Source organism: Protopterus annectens, chromosome 4.part0 (genome assembly GCF_019279795.1).
Source record: "Protopterus annectens isolate FY-2018-M chromosome 4.part0, PAN1.0, whole genome shotgun sequence".
In the NCBI taxonomy this organism is placed as follows: domain Eukaryota; kingdom Metazoa; phylum Chordata; order Ceratodontiformes; family Protopteridae; genus Protopterus; species Protopterus annectens.
Window position 1 is genome coordinate 1,620,992,762 of NC_056733.1, and position 21,537 is coordinate 1,621,014,298.

The following is a 21,537-nucleotide window of genomic DNA, read 5'->3' on the forward strand; positions in this document are numbered from 1 at the left end:
TAACTAATACCTCTTAAACCTCTTCGTTGGCATGTGAAAAAACTTTGTATCCTCTCACATTGTGATCCAAGGCTTACAAGAGAGCATTATAATTTGCGTTTTCATATTTGTTGGCAGCATGTTAGGTGGAGGAAGAATGAGTTATAAAAGCTTCTCTGGGTTTAGTGGCATCAACAAAAAGTGAGAGATTTGCTGTGGATTATAACTGTGAATATTTTGTTGTGCAAGGTAAAATTATTTTTATTTTATTCATATATTGCTGGTGGTACCCTGAAGTGGTTTAAGCAGGAAGGCAAAAACTCAGTTTCCATGATGAACTCTATATATTTATTTCTTAAGAAGACACGGTTACCAACATTTAGAAAGTGTTATGATGTCACCACTTTTGTTTTTTGACAAAGCATTGTGGCAGGTTATTTGCAAGGTCTTCAGCAAGCTGTTGCAGCCCCTTTTTGCTTTCTCACAGTTGAATGATAGTGCAGGAATTAGCAGTTTTCTGTAAATGCATCCAGTGCTTTCATGACTTTTGATTTGTAAAGGAATGACATAGTCATTGGAAGTTTATAAGTCCGTAGATAAGTACTAGACTAGCTGCCCTTGCAGGCCGTTTAAGCCAAGCAGTTTCCGTTTTTGTGCACAAATTAACCTATACCATTTGGTAAGAGATTGCCCTTATCCATCACATGGCTGATAAATAAATATTACCCCCTAATTAGAATAAATAGATAATTGGAGAGCACCCATGCATGGGACAAAGCATTTAGAAGCTGCCTCTGCCTATTAGTAGTGCATGGGAAAGTCCGGGGGTAAATTCTCTGTTTTCCATCCATAAATCGAAGTTGCCATTTACACTGAGCTAATCGGAGGAAGGGGTTTGTGCTGACTAATCTGTCATATATGCACATTAAGTATCCCATTTTTTGCTTATTTCTGAGTTATTTTTGTAGCACTTTTATTTTATTCACTGTGTGTGAGGTATTAACTAGAATTTTCTACAGTTGTTAAGCATCTGGTTGGGTTTGTTTGTTCTGATTTCCTACTAGGAGTGTATCATATAACTTGTTTGCATTTAAAAGCATTCTCTAGTCTCCTTAATCCTTCATCTGTTTAAACATTTCTGCAGTTTTTTTCTACCCAAGTAGTGTTGGTAGTGTAACATTGTCCATATTCAGGCTTATGTTTTGGACCTAGTTGTTTGTTAGTATACTCCATACTTGGTCCCCTTCTTTTCAATATATTTATAAATGATTTCCACAAATCTATTCCATTCTCAAATATCATCCAATATGCAGATGATTCTACCATTATCTGCTCTGCCACATCTATCCCTATGCTCCAAAAGCTTACACAAGAAGCTTTTTCAATTACTGAGCAATGGATGAAAATAAACCACCTAGCACTCAATGCCTCCAAAACTAAACTTATGGTATTTACCCCCTCTAAAGCTACTCCTTTCGATATAAACACATTCTCGGTTATTAGTCAAAATAACTCATTTCTGGAACTGGTGTCAGAAACCAAGTTACTTGGTGTCCAAATTGACAACCAGCTTAATTTCAACTCCCATCTACAACTAAATATTAAAAAAACCCATCAAAAACTAGGCATGCTCTACCGTCAAAATCGGTACCTTACAAGCACCTCTAAAATCACTCTCTCTTCTTCCTTTCTTATCCCCTCCCTTCTCTACGGAGCACCACTCCTAACTAACCTTCAGTCCTCTCTAAAAAAACAACTTTCCTCTTGCTACAACAAAATCGCCAAGTTCGCTAACACTCACAGGTCCTCCACCCACCACTGTTCCTCTCTCCAAAAACTTAATTGGCTAGAACTACCTAATCATCTCAACTATACTCAGCTAACCCTAGCCCATAAGCTCATTTTCAACCCCTCTCTTTGTCCCTCCCTGTCTTCTGCCTTTAAGAGTTTTAAGGTCAAACAATCAAAACCTATTAGAGGTACATAAACCAACTCGTCCCCCAGGCAAAAACTTACTATCCTTCAACCTAGCTCGTCTTTGGAACTCGCTTCCACCATCCATTCGCACCACCTCTAACCATTACATGTTCAAAAAATCTCTTCACATACATCTAAAGTCCCAATGGGAATGCTCATGCTCCCACCCCTCATAACAAAATATGGCATTTTTCATCTTCCTTTCACAATCATGTTACTCCAGCATTTTTTTTTATGCATGTTACTCCAGCATTTTTTTTTTCCTTATTAATTCCCTTCCCCTCATTACATTATTTCCCCAAGGATTCTGCAAAGACTGTATTTGACTGTACCTTGTAAAGCTTATGCTCCTTACAAAATAACTACTCTGTATGATTATGCAATATTACCTTTCACAGTCTAAACACTTCACATTATCATCACTAGATTGTATTGTATTGTTTGAAATGTTTTCCTGAATTTTGAAATGAAATGTTTGTATCTTTTACATTTGTATAATTATCATTAGCAATCTATTGTATGTACCTAGTTTGTTTGTTTTTGGAGCTTTTCTCCCAGGGCTCCATTGAAAACGGGTTCTTTTTGGCCCAATGGACTATCCTGGTAAACCAACTGCAAATAAATAAATAAATAAATAGTAGAGGCTTAGCCAAAGCCAGTATAGCATTTCAGTGAGAGTGAATTGTTTGTGGTCATTGGCTGACTGGGGTTGCCTGGATTACACCTTGGAGTAAGCACCTCATTGGTTCTTTCAAGCCTTTTTTAAAGTTGTTTCAACTTTGTTACTTAAGAAGTTAACTTGTGAGTGTTTCTGCCATTTCACACTGCGCTAATCGGAGGAAGTCGGAGGAAGGGCTCTGAGCTAACTAATCTGTGATATATAACATTAAGTACCCTGCTTTTTGCTTATTTCTGAGTTATTTATAGCACTTTTATTTAAGCATCTGGATGGGTTTGTTTGTTTGTTCTGATTTTTGTTTCCCACTTTCCCTTCCTGTTGGTATCCTGTTTTATACTTGGTGGCTTTGCAGTTGCCAGCCCCTACTGTAAATTTGATCTGGGACACTCCTCTCAGTCTAGTGTCATTACCTCATTCGACCTATTCCAGGGATAACATTTGAGAAGGCCAACCCAGTTAGCTTCTGCTCCTCCTTTCTCCTTTCCACTTTACATAAAAAAAATGTTCTAAGCTTGTTTCCTGCCTTTTCTGTAAGCCGTCTAGTCCAGATACCGATTTGCTTTATCCAGGACCGTTTGTAAGCTCTGTTTGTAAGCTTCTGAGCCCCCACGCCTTTCTGTGTTGGAGGGAAGCCTTCTAGCTTAATTTTGTTTCTTAGAACTAGCCAGTTTTCTAGTTTCAGCACTCAAATCTGTTTCTTTGAGCTCAGCACTTGATCCGAACTCATTGTAAGCACTAAATAAGCTACAAATTACTTACAGCACTTAACTTTCCTCACTTGTCTAGAGGAAAACAGTTTTTAGTACTTTATAAATAAGCACCTATCCAGACATGTCTAAGGGTCAGCTCCCGGTGTTTTCTCCTGTCTACCTGATGAATCTGGGCATCTTGGGGCAATGCAGCAATTGGCTCATGTTCACAGACAACCCTCTCCTTCTACCACCCAACACTACAACCTGTGAGAGATGCACTTATATAGCCAAACTGGAAGCAAAGCTTTCTTCACCCAAGACTGGACTAGACAGTCAAGAGGAGAAGGTAAACACTTGCAGCACACCACAGTCATCCCATAGTCCCTCAAAGCCTACACCACCAAAACACACATGTAGAAACACAAATCACACACCTACATTTGCGAAGGCTGTCAAAAAACATCTACCCAAGTGACAGGGACCTCCAAAGCAGAAACGCAAGCAACCTCCACCCCCCCCCCCCAACACAACCCAAATGACACATAGCCCACAAACTCAGTGTGCCGTTCAACCACAGCCTGTAAGGCATAACCACGTACCCAACACTCTAGTCATAGGTGACTTTATAGTCAGGCACACTGATGTTCCACTCACCAGGCTAAACAAGGAGAAAGTTACTGTCAGCTGCCAGGATCCACCACATAACGCATGCACTCAGGTCACTCCACAAGTACAAATATGACTCTGTCATTGTCCATGTTGGTGTGAACGACCTGAGATGTACCTCCCTGGACTACATGAAAAGAGACATGTAGGAGCTGTCCGATCTTGTAGCCCAGGCAGGTATGACCCTAGCCCTGAGTAGCATCCTGCCATCACCCAGAATGATACCACAGTACAAGGACAAAATGATTGACTTCAACAATTGGCTAAGCTTCTGGTGTCATTCTAAGGGGATCCAGTATCTGTCTGCCTGGGATGACATGATCGACAAACCACGATGCTTTGCCAGAGATGGCCTGCACTTGTCGCCCTTGGGATTCCAGATACTGGCTAAGGCTCTTGCCACCCCTATAGTGCCTTTTTTAGGCAAGATTCAAATGACAAATTCACCATCATAACAGGTACAAGCAAGCAAAATCTGATGGTAATGCTACTTAATGCTAGAATTCTAAACCTCAAAATGCACTCACTCGAGGCACTTCTTAAAATGGAGAACATCGACATCTGTGCAGTGACAGAGACCTGGTTCAAGGCTCTAGAGAGCACCGCTGCATTACCAGGCTATAATTCATACCACACCTTTTGGCCACCTAACCTGGACTGAAGCACTAAAGGCGGAGGCTTGTCCATGTTCATTAAGGATATCCCCACCTCCAGGCTTGTTGCTCAGCATAATGCATCCGAGATTATCCAAGTGCAACTAACTCTGGGCAAGACCGCAATCCAAATTGTAGCTTGCTGCAGATCCCCCACCATGCCCCAGGATTCGCACTCCTCGTTTCTTGATACACTGGAAAGTATTAGGGTACAACCTAACACCCTAATAATGGGCAATTTCAACTACCCCACCATTAACTGGAAAAACTACTCGTGTACCAACTCTTGTGCTCAACGTTTTCTGGAATTCATAAATTCCAACGCCATGGATCAACTTATCCACACCCCCACCAGGGGCAGCAATATCATAGACCTGGTCATTACCAACATGGGCAACTGGTGTTCCACACCAGAGGTCAATTCCTCGTTGGTCAGATCCGACCACAAGCAAATCACCCTAGACATCCACATCCCACCCCCACCCCCCCACCCCCCATTAGGGAAACCTCCGTAAAAAATTTCTCCAAAGCCAACTTCACTGTTCTTAAGACAGACGTGGCAAACTTAGTTACGACTGCTGAATCCTATACAATTGCACTTTTATAAGCACTTACACGAGTGCATGGATCGTACAATCCTTAACAGAACCAAGATGCTATCCTCCAAAAAAAGGAAGCCAATCTGGTGGTCCCCTGCTAGAAACAAACTCTACAACAGAAGAAAGAAACTGTTGCAAAAAAAAAAAGTAGAATCCCATGATTGGAAGAACTCCCTGGTCAGCCTCAGTAAGAAGCTGAGATCCCTCATAAAATCCTCCAAAGCTAGTTATGAAAACAAAATCGCCACTGATTCTAAAGACAACCACAAAGCATTCTATAGCTATGTCAAGAATCTCAATGGCAACACTCAGATCTGCTCTGCGTTACAGTACAATGGCAGTAAATATACAGAATCAACTGATATTGCCAACATCCTGGCAGATAGGTTCAGTGCTAACTTTACCCCTCTCTCATCCTCTAAAGGGCCCATCTCTATACCAGAAGAATGCAAAGTTCCTGTAATCACAGCTGCACAGGTAAAAAACACACTCTCCAAAGCCAAGAACACAGCATCCATGGGACCTGACAATATCCCAGGCTGCGTTCTGCATGAACTACAGAACGAACTGGGACCCCACCTAAGTACCATATTCAATCATAGCCTCACCTTAGGCTTTTTGCTCACTGAATGGCACACAGCAACGGTTATCCCACTCCACAAAGTGGGAACCACCATGGACCCCGGGAGCTACTGTCCCATTAGCCTAATGAGCCTGGTCTTCAAGGCTATGGAACGTATCATCATGGAACTTTATAAACAATGACATTGGTAATCTCCAAACTCTTCATCCTACCCAGTTTGGGTTTGTAAAAGGCAGATCATGTCTCCTAAACCTGATAGACTTCTTTGAAGTGGTGGTCACCAAAGCCGTAGATGAGGGTAAGGTGGTTCACACAGCCTATCTAGATCTCACCAAGGCTTTCAACACCATCCTCCACTCTGGAATTATAGATAAACTCACTAAACTAGGTATAAATCCCTATGTCACAAGATGGGCTGCCATCTGGCTCACTGACAGAACCCACACTGTGAAAGTAGCAGTTTCTAAATCCAACTTCAGACCAGTGACAAGTGGAGTACCACAGGGTTCAGTCCTAGGTCCTCTCCTGTTCGGTATCTACTTCTCTGAAGTACAGGCTAACACAGAAGGTCTTTGGCTAACAAAGTTCGCAGATGACTGCAGACTAGGAGCCATACTCAAAACTCCTAATGATGTGGACATGCTACAAAAGGGCCCTACTGAGACAGATGCCTGGTGTCAAAGCCATGGCCTCAAGCTCAATGCCAAAAAGTGCATTGTCATCCCTTTTGGTAAAAGCTCTGTTCCCATGAACTAACACATAGGCGGTAGTCTACTTAACACCGAAAGTGTGATAAGAGACCTTGGGACACAGGTGGACAGTAGTCTCTCCTTTGATAATCACATCGCCACAGTAGTCAGGAAATCCTTCTACGTGACGCACCTCATCCCAAATGGTTTCTCATCCAGGAAAAAAGAGGTCATTGTTCCCCTCTACTCATCACTCATTAGACCCATTATAGAGTACAACGCTCTTTTTGGTATGTACCTCACAAGACATCTACAACAACTGGAAAGGCCACAGAAATATCTCACAAAGAGGATTACTGGCCTCAAACAGATACTCTACGCAGACAGTCTCAAAAAACTCCAGCTTTACTCTGTCATGTATCGCCTACTTAGAAGCGATCTCTGCCTAACATACAAAGCTATGTCAAACCCAGAGCTGTTTGACATGCTCCAAGTAAAGAAATCCCAATCCCTCCGAACTACATGCGCTAGGGACCTAAATCTTGTCACCACAATAAACAGAACATGCTGGAGGGATAGATTCCTGTCTCAGAGACTTCCCATACTCTGGAACAAAGTACCTATCTATAGCAAACAAAGCTCCTGATTAGCACTCTTCAAGAAAAATCTTGATGATTGGATGGGAGATAGGAAATTCATCCCGGGGATCACTTCTGTGGCTCTGCTTGACAAAGGTACAGGAAAATAATTTTCTTGGGTGGCAAAAGCCAGGGTACCATTTGGCTAGGCTTATATAGGCCCTAAGGCCAATAGCCTAGTACCTACCTATGAATATGGACAGGGATGAACTTTGTTTTGTGTGGATGAGGAATCTGTTCGAGTAGCTGTATCCTCTCCGAGATGTACCTGTCCTTCCAAGCCATTCTGTTGATGTTGCAGAAGAGGTTTAGCTCCCTAGAATGAGTATTTCGGATGCCATTTGACTTTCTAATGTGTAGTTAATCCATCAGTATTGGGTCAGAGGATGCCTTCTGTGCAAGACACATGCCATCTCTTAGAAGTGTGTAGGATACTGAATATACTTACAGGACTTTGACTCTGTCCATGTAGGACAGAGTGTTTGTTTATTTTTGTGTGTATTATTTATTTTTTGTGGGTTTCAGTGTTCTTTTGTTGGTATTTTGAGGATCAGTATTTTTATGCATCTACATTGTGGACTGTCCGTCTTTGCTGTCTGAATTTTTAACTGTAATTACATATAGATAGATGTAATATTTATAGACACGCACACATAACCACCCCCATGTTTATATGCACATTTTCCACACGCATATATAATATATATGCACACGGGTCTCTCTCTATTTGTCGAATCGAGAAACAGGTTGAACCCACTTAAGCAAAAGTGCACTTTCGCGAAAGACAGTTCGCTGAAGCACGTTACAGTGGGGATAAGGAAATGTATCCTTTTCCCCACTGTAGTGCAATCTCAGAGTTCATATATATAAGTAGGGGGTGGGGGTGCAGGGGGGGGGCTTGCCCCCCCTACAAAACCGTATTTACAGTAGTTTTTTTTCCCCCCAATTTGGTGACTCTGCTTTCGTAAAAGTACACTTTCTATGTAGTGCACTTTCGCTGAAGTGGGGTTTTACTTTTCTTTTTCGCGATTTTGAAATTTTGATAAAGAAAAATAGACCCACGCGCACACACACAGACACACACATGTGTGTGTGTGTATTATAAAACATTTGCAATCTGGATGAACAGTAGGTGTGGTATTGATATGACTTTTCAGTCATTTCACTTTAGGTGTGCTGCACTAGTAATCTAAATGGCATTGTGCTTCATTGGTCACACATTGACCATGTTTTTTATTTTATTTTTTTTCTTGACTGTAGCCTCCATCCCAGCTGGAATAATACTTTCTACTGTTCTGACAGTGGAAATTGCAATGACTTGGGGAAAGGGGAATGGACATATAATGCATTTTTGTCAGCACTTAGAGACAAGCCCAATCTGAAATGGCACAGTCTGTTATCAGCCGCATACAGTTGCACTTTATAGCACCAGCCATTAAATAAATCATGATAGAAGAAACTGCTTGCTGGGATAAAATAAAAATAAGACATTTTATGTTTTGTAGGATGCGGAAGTCTTTTCTGGATTATGGAGATACGATGATGTTTGGATTACAGCAAACTCCAGTTTCTTGGCTGCAGACTCATTCATTGTGGGGCAGGTATTGCATTTTATTTGTCTGAGACTTGCAGAGCAGATCCCTGCTGTTTGTATAATATTGATGTTTGTCTGCTAGATACGAAAATGTCACACCCTACTGTCACTTTAGTAGACATTAAAATAGGCCTTCTGCCTGGCAGTTTACATTCTGGGAAGGAGAAGAGTATTGGACTGTTTCTTGTGTTACCTGACATTACACAATGTATTCTGGAAGGCTCGTCTGTTAGCATTGTTTAACTGCCAACAGACAAGTGTATATATCTATGTAAGTGTCTATGTTTGTGTGTACATATGTATATGTGTGTGTATAAAATAATTTTATGCTACTAGTTTTTTTTTTTTTAAATGAAATGTCTTTCCTTATGGTGTTTTCAAAGAAGTGTAGTATTTCAGTACAAATCTTTGTATTTAAATTAGTATAAATGAGCATAAGTGAAAATGCAGAGGCGTCAGAAGAAAGTATACATGTCTCTCTAGTTGATGAGCAGTGATGGCTACATTGCAGGAAAAGGCACTACAGTGTTTGTTTGTTTCTCTATTCTGCCAGAAGATGATCTAGTATCATTCTAACACTATGCACATTCATGTTATGGCAGCTTCCATGTCATATATTTTCCCTGTTTATGCTCTGTTTATATTAATTTATATTATCTGTCCTGTTCAGTGTGCCAAGGCACTCCTGCCAGGCTGCTCAGTGTTCAGTTTATTTTCCAAACCGTTAGTAGTTTCCTTTTCCAATCTAATGCCAATAGTTGCCATTGCTTACTGAGCAGCATTACAGTACGTCCTGCTTGACAGACGGCCACAGTGTAGTTTGGTTCGTGACTCTGATGGGAAACACGTGGCGTTCTCATCATTCCTATGTGATGATGGCACGGCTGCTTCTGAGATTAACCTTGTTCCCAGTCCATTTCTCATATACCAGTAGTATGTCAATGGTTGCCAACATGGATTTATGGAATGGCTGAAATTGTCTTGTTTTTCTCCCCTGTGGAATGGGTTTTCCTCTGCAGCCACATGGGCACATTATTCTGGGGCTATTTCCTGGCAATACTGCATGTATGCTACCAGTTTTCTGCCCCCAGACATACGTTACTGTGACTGTACCAGTGCCTTCTCAGGGACATGTGCATGCCAGGTTCCTACTTTTTCCCATTTCTCACCATATGCCTATCTACCCCCATGGACTGCCATTTCTAGGATATTATCTTCCTCTTGCTGATCAGCCCTTCAGGGGTGCAAATCCATCACAGAATCTGGATAATCATATTCCTTCATTAATAATCTTGACATACATAAGGGAATCAGAAAGTATCAATATGGTGTTACAACATTAGCGCATTTTGAAGGACTGTAGATGATGAGCTTGGCAGTCAAACCACTGAACTTGTCTACATTACAGAGCATCTGTAAGTAAAAACACGATTTGGGTGAATTAACTGGGAACTTTATTGAGACACTGAAAGACAGATGCTTTTATCAATAAACTATTTTCTGCTTGATGCTAATACTGGCGTAATTGTATTTCTTAATTGAACAGTGCTAACGTCGATATGGGGGGATTGTCATGTTCAGTCTGAGAAAGGGTGTGTGTGTGTGTGTGTGTGTGTGTGTGTGTGTGTGTGTGTGTGTGTGTGTGTGTGTGTGTGTGAAACACAAGGAAAGGTGGAGGTCATGGGAGCTGATTATGCCACCTGAATTTGGAGAGGAAAAATCTATGTAGATTAAGCATGGTGGGGAGGCTCTGCGCTGTGGCTGAGAGGGTGACCCCTTATGAAGGTTACAAAAGTTGCATAGGTCTGTGTGAATGTCATATTGTGAGTGATGAGAAGGAGCCATAGTGACTAAAATCCTGTTTATAATACCCAAGTCACATCAACTGCTGGGATTTGGGAGTATGCTGAATGTGTTAAACTGAATTAAAATCACGTGTAGTGCCCAACTATGTCGGTGAACTAGGTGAAAAGAGGATAACAGTAAAAAATCTGCAAATCCTTCCAAAATGTACAAACAGTAGCAACTTATATCTACCTGTGCATATAAAAGCACTTAGTCCAATACGTTTGGTTGGATGGAAACAAAAATACCACAGAATGGAGATGGGTGCCCACGTACACATGCTCCTACTGTAGCAGATTAGATGATGATGATAGCAAGCATTCCACTGCATGTATTAGGAACACATTGTGGTAAACCCTCAGACACATGACTGAAAATGTTAGAGCATGTGGTTCAAAATGTCATCATGGCAGTGTTATGAGTACCTGCCTGTTCAAGGAGGGTGAGAGTTTTAGGGTATATATGAGAAGAATACAGAAAGACCACTGTGGCAAACAACATATGAAATACAACTGAAAACCATTACCTGTGTGCTTCCTGTAACTCTGGCAGTTTAGTTATGTAAAACATTTGCATGCTTTCTATAGGAAGACGTATTGGTAAAGTATTTAGACAAGTGTCATATGTACCAAAGTATAAATTAAAAAAAAAAAAAAAAAAACTTGCATAATGGAAAAACAGTATTTAAATGTGTACCCGAAGTAGCAGTCTGTCCTGATACGGTGTGACACTAGGAAAATCAGTGTAATAATAACAGTGGCAACAAGGTTGCTGCTTGGGCAGTGGTGGTAGGTTAGTTCAGGCAAACACACATGATGAGAATCATAAAATAGGACTGAAAATAACTCTGAAAGGTATCAAACAGTACTTGATACATGCTCCAAGTGTGCATTATTCCCGGTTGGAAATGGTTATATTTTCCTGTTTCCTAGTTCTAAGTCATGTATAACACCATGAAAAAGACCAAGATGGGAATTTACTCATCAAATCTGTGTCTTTTGTGATGAGATTATTGTTTTAACTCTGACTGCTAGTAGGTTGTCATAATGGAAGTGTTCTAATGAGAAAGTTCTGTTAGTCCTGGTTGAGTGGTTAGCAGTAATTTTGATGCTTCAGAAATCTAATGTGCAGATGATGTTTGATGAGAATAGTCTCATTGAGTCTTGGGGGTGTGTGGTTACATGCATTTAATCTGATCTGCCACTGAAGTTTTTTGTGTTCAGATAAGTTGTCTAGAGCTCATGTCTCGGGAACAAATGAAATGTGAAGTTTTTGAAGCTGAGGCATTGCTGTGGGTGTCTGTAAGATGATATACATGTTCCAAGATTTTTTTGTAAGACTGTGGTGGTGGTGGTCCCAGTGTAGAAGGCTGGACAACATGAGAATCTTGGCAAATTAGCAACTATGGTAGTCCTGCAGTTGTAGTGTCTGTCACCTTGTAGTGTATGATCTGATGTTGACCTTTTCATAGATTTCTCAACTGATGTATTCAGATCTGACTCTGATGCTTCTACAAGATCATCAGATCCTAAAGTGCTCGAGCTCCTCCCTTTACCCATACTGCCCTGCCAACCTAACGTACCTTAGATTTAATTTGCCGCCATTAGGTTTCAGATGTGGATTCCTTAGCTCTGAAGCATTTCTGTATTTTTGTCTTGGTCAGGAGTTAGTTTTAAGTTGCATTTTGCTGTTTGTCTTCCTCCCTCCCATTTTCTAGGAGTTGGTTAGTTAATTTCCGAACTCTTGCAGCTACTGTTTTTTTTTTTTTTTTTTGTGCTTCTCTATACCATTGCTGGTATCTCCTTGTACTCTTTGAAGTACTCTTCCTACCATTATTGATAGTTTTTCCCCACTTTTCTTTCTTTCTATTTTTTAAAAAAAAAAAAAATCAAATCTTTTAGAGTTGTGTTTTATTTGAGTGAAGTTCGTTGTTGCTTCCTCTCCTTTGGCTGACATGTCTGACAAACCCTCTAGGTTTAAAAAATGCATTTCCTGTGGGCACAAGCCTCCCATCTCAAATGCTCACAGGGAAGATGTGTATACTGTCTGGGTCCTGAACACCTTGATGTGGACCATGCGATCTGCTCCTGCCTCAACACCACAGCTTTAACGTATTGCAGAAATAAACTAGTTTTTTGAGGTCTTCTGCTTTCTTATTCTACTCCCTCAGCTGCTGGGGCTCAAACCTCTTCTAAAAAGCCAGACCAAAGTAAACATGATCTTTTACTTTAGGAAAAGGAATCCCAAAAAAGGTTGTCTAATCGCTCTTTGGCTTCAATATTGGCTCCTTCAATGGAGCCTCCTGCAAAAGTTTATAAGAAGTCGTAACCATCAGTTTTGGATTTGACTGATCAAAAACCAAAGTCCTCTTAGATCTGATCTCCACCGCTTTTATCGGATCTGACTCCATCTTATAGGTTCATAGGTTCATAGGTTCATACTAGGCTATCTGCCCAAGGGCATTTATAAGCCTAGCCCATAGTTATTTGGCTTTCGCCACCCCTTTAGTTTGAATAAAACTATGCCCATTATTTTGCTGTGCCTCTGTCAAGCAGTGACACTGAAGTAATCCCTGGGGTATATCTGCGATCCCCCATCCATTGGTCAAGATTCCTCTTGAACAAGGCCAGCGAGGTGCTCTGCCTCACATGTACCGGGATTTTGTTCCACAGCATAGGGAGTCTCTGGGTGATGAATCTGTCCCTCCAGCACGTTCTATTAATAACCGTGTCAAGGTTTAAGTCTCCGCCCTTGTGGTTCTGAGGGATCTAGATTTTTGAGGTGAAGCATATTCATCAAATCAGGGTTTGACATGGCCTTATATGTCAGGCACAGGTCACCTCTGAGCAAGCGGTATGAGACTGAATAGAGCTGGAGTTCTTTCAGTCGGGCAGCATAAGACATATTTTTGAGACCCTTTATCCTTTTGGTGAGGAACTTTTGGGGCCTTTCCAGCTGCTGCAGGTGCCGGGTCAGATACATTCCGAATGGGGCATTGTACTCAATCATAGGTCTTATGAGTGATGAGTACAGGGGGACGATGACCTCCCTTGATCTAGATGTGAATCCCTTCATGATCAGGTGGGCAATGTAGAAGGTTTTCCTAACTACTTTAGCAACATGAGTGTCAAGCGAAGGCTACTGTCAACCTGGGTCCCCAGATCCCTGATGACTTCTTCTGTGCTCCGTGGATTGCCACCTATATGGTAGCTAGGGGTAACCTTGTTTTTCCCAAAGGGTATGACTATGCATTTCTTGGCATTTAACTTTAGGCCATGGCTCTGGCACCAGTTATCCGTTTCTGTGAGGCCCTTCTGAAGGATATCTGTGTCAGATGTGTTTTCGACTATGGCGCCAGTTTGCAGTCATCTGCAAACTTTGTCAGCCATAACCCTCCTGTGTTTGCTTGTACTTCAGAAAAGTAGATGCCGAACAAGAGTGGACCCAGGACTGAGCCCTGTGGGACACCACTTGTGACAGGCTTTGAGTCTGACATGGCTCCAGCAACTCTGACCCTGTGGGTTCTGTCACTTAGCCAGTTTGCAACCCATCTTGTGATGTATGGGTTTACATTCAAGCTGATGAGTTTTTCGATGATACCTGAGTGGGGTATTGTGTGAAGGCCTTTGCCAGGTCAAGGTAGGCTGTATGGACTGCCTTTCCTCATCAATGGCCTTGGTGACTGTTTCGAAAAAGTCAACCAAGTTTAAAAGGCATGATCTGCCTTTGACAAAGCCAAACTGGGTTGGATCCAAAGTCTGCAAGTTCCCTATGTCTTTATTTATGAGTTCCATTATGATCCTCTCCATGGCTTTGCAGATAAGGCTTGTCAAGCTAATGGGACGGTAATTTCCAGGGTCGGTGGAGGCACCGCCCTTGTGAAGTGGGACCACAGTTGCCGTCGCCACTCCTTGGAGTGCGTATCCTGAGGTGAGGCTAAGATTAAACAGCTGTCCTAACTGCGGGTTTAATTCCTCATTGAGTTCGTGGAGCACACAGCCGGGGACACCATCCGGTCCCATGGATGCTGTGTTTTTGCTTTGGAGAGAGCAGTTCTCACCTGGGCGTTTGAGATGTTTGGGGGCTACAATCCTCTGGTATAGATATCTCTCCTTTTGGGGAGGGGAGTTTGCACTGAACCTGTCAGCCAGTATGTTGGCAATGTGTGTAGGTTCAGTAATCTTCACATCATTTTGAACTAATTCTGAGCATATCTGGGAGTTTCCTCCTAGGTTTCTAACATAGCTAAAGAAGGCCTTATGATTGTCTTTTGAGTCCTTGGCGATTTTTCTCTCAAAATTTGCCTTGGATAATTTTATGAGAGCTCTTAGTTTTTTACTTATAATGATCAAAGTTGTCTTACCTTTCAAGGATTTTGCTCTATCTTGTAGTAGCTTCCTCCTTTTGTTGTAGAGCTTGTTTATGGCTGGGGTCCACCAGACTGGACGCTTGCCTTTGGTACAAAGAGTCTTAGTTTTGTTTGGGATTGCCTGATCCATGCAGTCCTGTAGGTGCTGGTAGAAGGCATTTGTAAGTGATTCAGCAGTTTGAGTAATGTTTACCACTGGCTCAGGGGCCTTAAAGGAGACCACACTAGTTTTTAGAAGTGTGAAGTCGGCTTTTGAGAAGTTTTTCACTGTGGTCTTTTTATTTCAGGTGGGGCGGGATGAGGACCTCCAGCGAGATTAGTTTATGATCTGATCTCACCAGTGAGGGGTATACTTCGGTGTTGAACATTGTGATCCCATGTTCGTGATGATGAGATCAAGTATGTTTTCTCCTCTTGTGGGGATGGTGACTAGTTGTTCCATGGCATTTGAGTTTATGAACTCCAGGAACCTTTGGGCTAGAGTGTTTGGGCTTGAGTAGTGTTCCCAGTCTATATTAGGGTAGTTGAAATCACCTAGTATGATGGTGTTTGGAGATACATTTATCCCTCCATTGTTTTCAGGAAGGCCATGTGAGGTTCCTGAGTTTGAGAGGGTGGCCTGTAACATGCTACAAATTGCAGAGCAGTCTTGCCTATGGTTAATTGCACCTGGATGGTCTCCGATGCATCGTGCGTTGCCACCAACCTTGAGGTGTGGGTGTCCTTTATGAATATGGACACCCCCTCCTTTCTTGGTGTTGTCCGGATTTTGGGGCCGGAACACATGATATGAGGTGAAACCTGATAGTGCTGGGGTGCTCTCAGGAGCCTTGAACCAGGTTTCTGTCACAGCACAGACATCGATGTTCTCCATACTGAGAAGGGCCTCGAGTGCGTGCATCTTGAGATTGAGACTTCTGGCATTGAGCAGCATTACCCTTAGTTTTTACTTTTTGTGTTCTAGGGTGGTAGGTTTAGAATTTGAGCCTTGCCTAAAAAGGCACTATGGGGGTGGCAAGAGCCTTTGCCAATATCCGGAAGCCTAGGGGTGACAGGTGCAAGCCGTCCCTTGCGAAGCAGCGTGGCTTGTCCCAGGCAGACAGACATTGGATCCCCTTTGAATGACACCAGAATTTAAGCCAATTATTAAAGCTGATCATCTTATCACTGTATTGTGGCATCATTCTAGGTGAAGGTAGGATACTGCTCAAGGTCAGGGTCATACCTGCCTGGGCTACATAATCAGAGAGCTCCTCAATGTCTCTTTTCATGTAGTCCAAGGAGGTACGTCTCAGGTCGTTGACACCAGCGTGGACAATGACTGAGTCGTACTTGTACCTGCTGTTGAGAGACCTGAGTGCTTGTGTTATGTGGCGGATTCTAGCGCCCGACAGGCAGCTTACTGTGACCTTCTCCTTACTCAGTCTGGTGAGCGGGACGTCAGTGTGTCTGACTATGGAGTCACCTATGACAAGTATGTTTGGTGTTGTATTTGGCCTTAAGGGCAGTGACTGCTTTGCACACTGATTTTGTTGTTTATGTGTTGTTTGTGTGGTGTATTGAGTTTGCAGTTGCTTGGGTGTCTGCTTTGGAGGCCTCTGCTGTTTAGGTAAATTTTTACTCAGAGCCTCCGAGTATGTCTTAGTGTGTTTATGTGTTTGATTCAGTGGTGTGGTTGAGTTATGTGAGACTGGTATTGTGGTGTGTGTAGTTGCCTTCTCCTCCTGCCTGGTCTTGCCAGTCCTGAGTTGAGAGAGCTCAGCCTCCAGTCTGGCTAAATAGCTGCATCTCTCACAAGTGTTAGTGTTACGTGGGAGGAGGAGAGGGTTGTCCGTGTACATGAGGCAATTGTAACATTGTCTCAGAATTCCCAGATTCACCAACTGGGCAGGAGAGGACGCCAGCATCTGACCCTTGACATGCTAGAAAGAATTATGAGTTGGTATGAGACAGAAAAGTAGTGGGCTTAGCAGGGGAGTGCTTGACCTGCTAAGAGAATGCTTATAAGACAAGGGATATGCTTATAAGACAAGTGCTGAGCTTTTTGAGAAGAAAAAGCTATTTGGAACAAGTGCTGCACTTTTTAGTGTAGGTGTAAACTGTTTAGGTTCCTAACAGAGCAGTTCTAAGGGAAAAATTGAAGAACAGACTTTCTGGAGCCAGAAAGAGTTTAACTGGCGCTGCCCGATGCTGCTCTAGTGGCAACTCCGCGCTAAATCGCGCTAAAGCACGTTAAAGCGTGCTTGATAGCAGGGGCTGGAAAGAAGCAGGAATAGACCCAAAAGGGAAAATAAAACTACAGTTTCAAGTCAGTAACCACCTCTACAGGGGGCAGGGAAGCTGCTCAATGTTAGTCACTGCCACTGATCAACAGAGAGACCCTCCTTCAGCCCAAGCAAAAATGGCCTCACAGAAACTTTCAAACAGTTCAGGAACAGCAAGCCTGTAACTGAACTTTTTTAACTCTCAGAAAAGTGGGAAAAAAGCAAGATTTTTTTTTGTTTTTGTTTTTTACAGAGATAGCAGAGGTTCACAAGTAATATCAAGTTATAACAGTGCAGTAAATGACCCCACACAAGAGTGCTAGGTCAAGGACAGAAAATATGCAAGTTTTAAGAAAAAAACGATTTAAAATTAAGTGCAAACAGGAAATTCAGCAAACAGCTTTTGGTTGTGCTCTAAATACAGCTACTATTGGAGGGTCACCTCTAAGACACTATGTCGCCTTCCACTATGCCCTCTCTTAGATCCTCCAGAAGTCTTACAGAAGCAATTGTGGACAGGATGATGAGGAAGTTCCTCAGAGCACAGATGCAGATGGGGATTCTCCTGGTTCTGACCATAATTGGGTCCATGAGCCGACATCTTTCAACTGCCCCTGTAGTATGTCCTTCTGCAGTTTAACCATCTGTTTAAGAGCCTTCAGGTCTGAGATCCCTGGGGCTGTCTACTTTGGATCTGAAGACTATTTGTTCTTCAAATCCAATGGTTCAACTGAGCCAGCCTGTGCCAAGTATTTTGGAGACTAAGCATTGGCGCTGGATCTGGAGGCTTGTAGTCAACTCTGAAGCTTTAGGAGCCATCTTTTCCACTTGGAGTCTCGGCATTAGATAGCTCAGGTCCAACTCCCTCCTCAGGTAGAGTGTTGGTGGGGTTGCATGAGCCAACGATCCAAAATATTCCACCTTTGGAATCGTCAAATTCTTTGTCCCCCTAGGCATTCTGTCTTTGAGGTTGTGGAGAGGGTTTTCTCCTTAGCTAGAGAAGAGACTTCTCTTCCACCTTCAGATCAGACAGCCCTGCCTCAATACTGTTCTTTGCTCTTAGCCTTGACCATCCCTTACACTTGAACAGCCAGCCTGAATGAGTCTCCAGCTGGTCTGTCAGGGTATTATCTTTTCTGACATTTCCCCAGAACATCCCACTGAGTAAGTCACTTTAGAAGAGAACATGTAAGAGGAGACACTTCCCCCCAGGAATATCTCACAGAGGACACAGATTTTGATGAGGGGGAGGGTCCCCCATATCACCACCTGAAGACTACTTCTTTAGGTGGTTGGTCCTTCGACACCCCCCTCCAAGGAGGAATCCGTGTTCTGGGAGGTTTTTGAGTCTGGCTTATCTACTTCTTGGGTGAGCCTCCCAGGCCATTGAGCTCATTGACTTTGCCTCCCAATGGGTGTGGAAGGAGTTGGACACTGTTGGGCCAGTACCGAAAATACTGGACAGGATTTTAGCTCCCCCTAAAGACTACACACACTGGAGAAGTGGCTTCAGCCACAAAGAAAGAAGTGGCGGATCAGATTTCTTCTGTCCATCCTCCTAATACATAGTCTAGAGTGTTGGACAGATTTTTGGAAGTGTGTATATGCTTCAGTGACCTTCCCCTCAGGTTGCTAAATTACTTGGCGCATTTTACGAGATTGCAAAGAGATCTGATCAAAGAGCTTACCAAATCTCTGTATGGGTCCATGTCATCCAAGGATGGAAACAGAATCTCCTCGCAAATGGCCACCATCCAATCCATCTTAAATGCGTCCAAGAGGTTGATCTCCCATGTGGTGGTAGGGACCTCACGGGCTGTGGGTTCAGGCATAACAGTCAGGAGACATGCCTGGATGCACTTGTCTAATTTTGCGGCACCATTTAAATATTTGTTCTTCAATGCCCCCTTTGACATATCTTCTCCATTTGGCTCCGAGGATAAGGACACACTCTCCAGATGAAATCAGGAAGGAAAGACCCTGTCTGCTGTGGGGGTATGTTTTTCTACCCCTCAACGACCCTTCTCTAAGAACCAGAAAGGTGGTAGAAAGATGTGGTTTTAGAAATCCCGAGGTCAATTCCAGAATTCACATGAAGATAATTCCCCCAAGGGCAGGGGGGAATCTTGAATGGTAGATGCTGCCCTCATGACATAGGTGGTTCTTTCTCAGATAAGCCCTATCAGTGCTCCTTAAAGGAGGCCTGACTGTTCCCCTCTGGAGCAGTCAGGGGTCATTTATCTCTGCACCAGAGTGCTATCTATCACAAAAGATTAGTTGGTGCACGTTATACCATACCATTTTCCCTAACCCTTCCATAGTTGTGAAGAAAATATCCAGTGTTACACCCAGTCAGAGGAAAAAGCTGCTAAAAAAAGCATCAACAAAAGGTCCCCCCAGAACAGAGAGGGGGGGGTCTGGAACTTATGCAAGATTCTTGTTAGTGCTAAAAAAGACAGGGGACTTCAGACCAATTCTGGATCTCAGCATGTTAAACCAGTTTGGTTAGTATACAGAATTTTGAATGGTCACAATTCAGTCCATCTTGCCTCTGCTGCAAAAGGACAATTGGATGTGCTGGATAGAACTTCAGGATTCGTACTATCACATCAAAATGAACAGCTGCTCCAGAAGATGCCTACGCTTCAGTTGTGTTCTCATCTGAGAATAACAGTCAGTTGCAGCAAGTCTCAACTCACCCCAACACAGAGCCTGGAGCTCATAGGTGCTCGTTTGGATACAGACAGTCAGATAGCCTCTCTTCTTTCTACTTGAATAAACACACTGCAGTCCCAAGTCAAGAAATTAATTCAAAGTTCATCTCTTCCAGCCCAACTGATATTACAGGCTTTGGGTTCCATGGCAGCAACTATCACTATTGTCTCTTTGGCCAGGTTCCATTTGAGAATCCTTCAATGGACTCTGTTGACTTATTGGTCCATTCTCCAACATCCATTATCCATGCCCATCAAAGTCGTGGAAGCATGCCAAAGGTAGTTTTTGTGGTGGATTCATTTGAATCAACTCTGTGAAGGCTGTCCTTTTATTCTTCCCCTGCCCAAAGCCATGGTGACCACGGATGCTTCCAAGTTTGAGTGGAGAGGGCACTACTTGGGAAGGACAGTCTAAGGTATATGGTTGCCCAAAGAGGATAAAGTTGTCCTGCTAATGTTGCAGGCCTTTCAAGACATTCTTCCAACTGGGACAATGGTGATACAGACAGACAATATGTCAGTAGTCTGGTACATCAACAAACAAGGGGGAACCAGATCTTATCCTCTGTCGGGAAACCACAAGAGTATGACAATGGGCGATCTCTTCAAATCACTTTCTAATAGCAATGGACATTCCATGGAAATCCAGTGTGACTGCAAACTAAGAAGGTCCATTCTGATGCCTCACCAGTGGTCTGTCAATGTGGCGGAGAGAAGTTTCCATCAGTGGGGCCAGCCATTCTGCAGTCTATTTGCGCCTCCCCTCAACAAGTGCAGCAGGTTCTTTGCCCTGATCCTTCCATAGGGGAAGTTACTGAGAGATGCTCTAGTTCACGATTGGCCATCTGGTCTCTTGTATGCTTTTCTACCTTTGCCACTAATTCTGAAGTTTCTTCAGAAAGCACTTTGGTTGAAGAGCACAATTATCCTCATTGTACCTTTTTGGCCTCATCAGATTTGGTTCCCATTCCTCTGGCCTCAGCTTTAACACCCACCCTGGATTCTGGATCCAACTCCAGGCCTCCCATCTCACCAGACAGGCATAACTCATCTAGACTTAAAAGGCATCAGATTTACCACATGACTGCTAGCCAGCCCAGACTGTCCTCCCTGGTCCGTCACATTTTGTTATCTTCTCATAAGCCTTCTACTAGAAAAATGTACAAGAGTAAATAGAAAAGATTTGTCTTCTAGGCCCTTAGGAAGGATCTGTCTGAACCCTTTTTCAGCACCTATGCCTTCAGTCCTTGAATTCTTAGCTTCAGTCTTCAGCAAAGTGGCTAGTTTCTCAACTATTAAATTCAATTGGCTTCCATTTCTAATTTTCACCTGGATGAAAATATCTCTCCTTTAGCTGTTGTAGACTGCGCAAGGCCTTTATTAGGGGAGCTTTTTTGCTTTGGCCTCTGTTAATAGATCCTACTCCTCTTTGGAATTTGAATGTATTGCTTTAAGGCCTTCACTCAGTCTCCCTTTGAACATTCAGCCAAAACAGATCTTAATTTTTTTTTCTAGTTGCTATAACATCAACTAGATGAGTATCTGAACTCCAGGGCTCCATCCTCAAAACTACCTTACCTGAATTTTCACACAGAC

General features: G+C 42.8%; 1 protein-coding gene across 6 annotated transcripts in view; it reads left to right on the forward strand.

Moving 5' to 3' along the window:
• Positions 1-21,537, forward strand: part of LOC122799976 (proton-coupled amino acid transporter 1-like) — a 1,348,908-nt gene that overhangs the window by 499,287 nt on the left and 828,084 nt on the right. For all 6 annotated transcript variants that reach the window (XM_044069408.1, XM_044069412.1, XM_044069406.1 and 3 more), the window contains one exon: positions 8,661-8,756. In XM_044069408.1, coding sequence (XP_043925343.1) covers positions 8,661-8,756 — 96 coding nt within the window. The remainder of the gene's footprint in view (positions 1-8,660; positions 8,757-21,537) is intronic.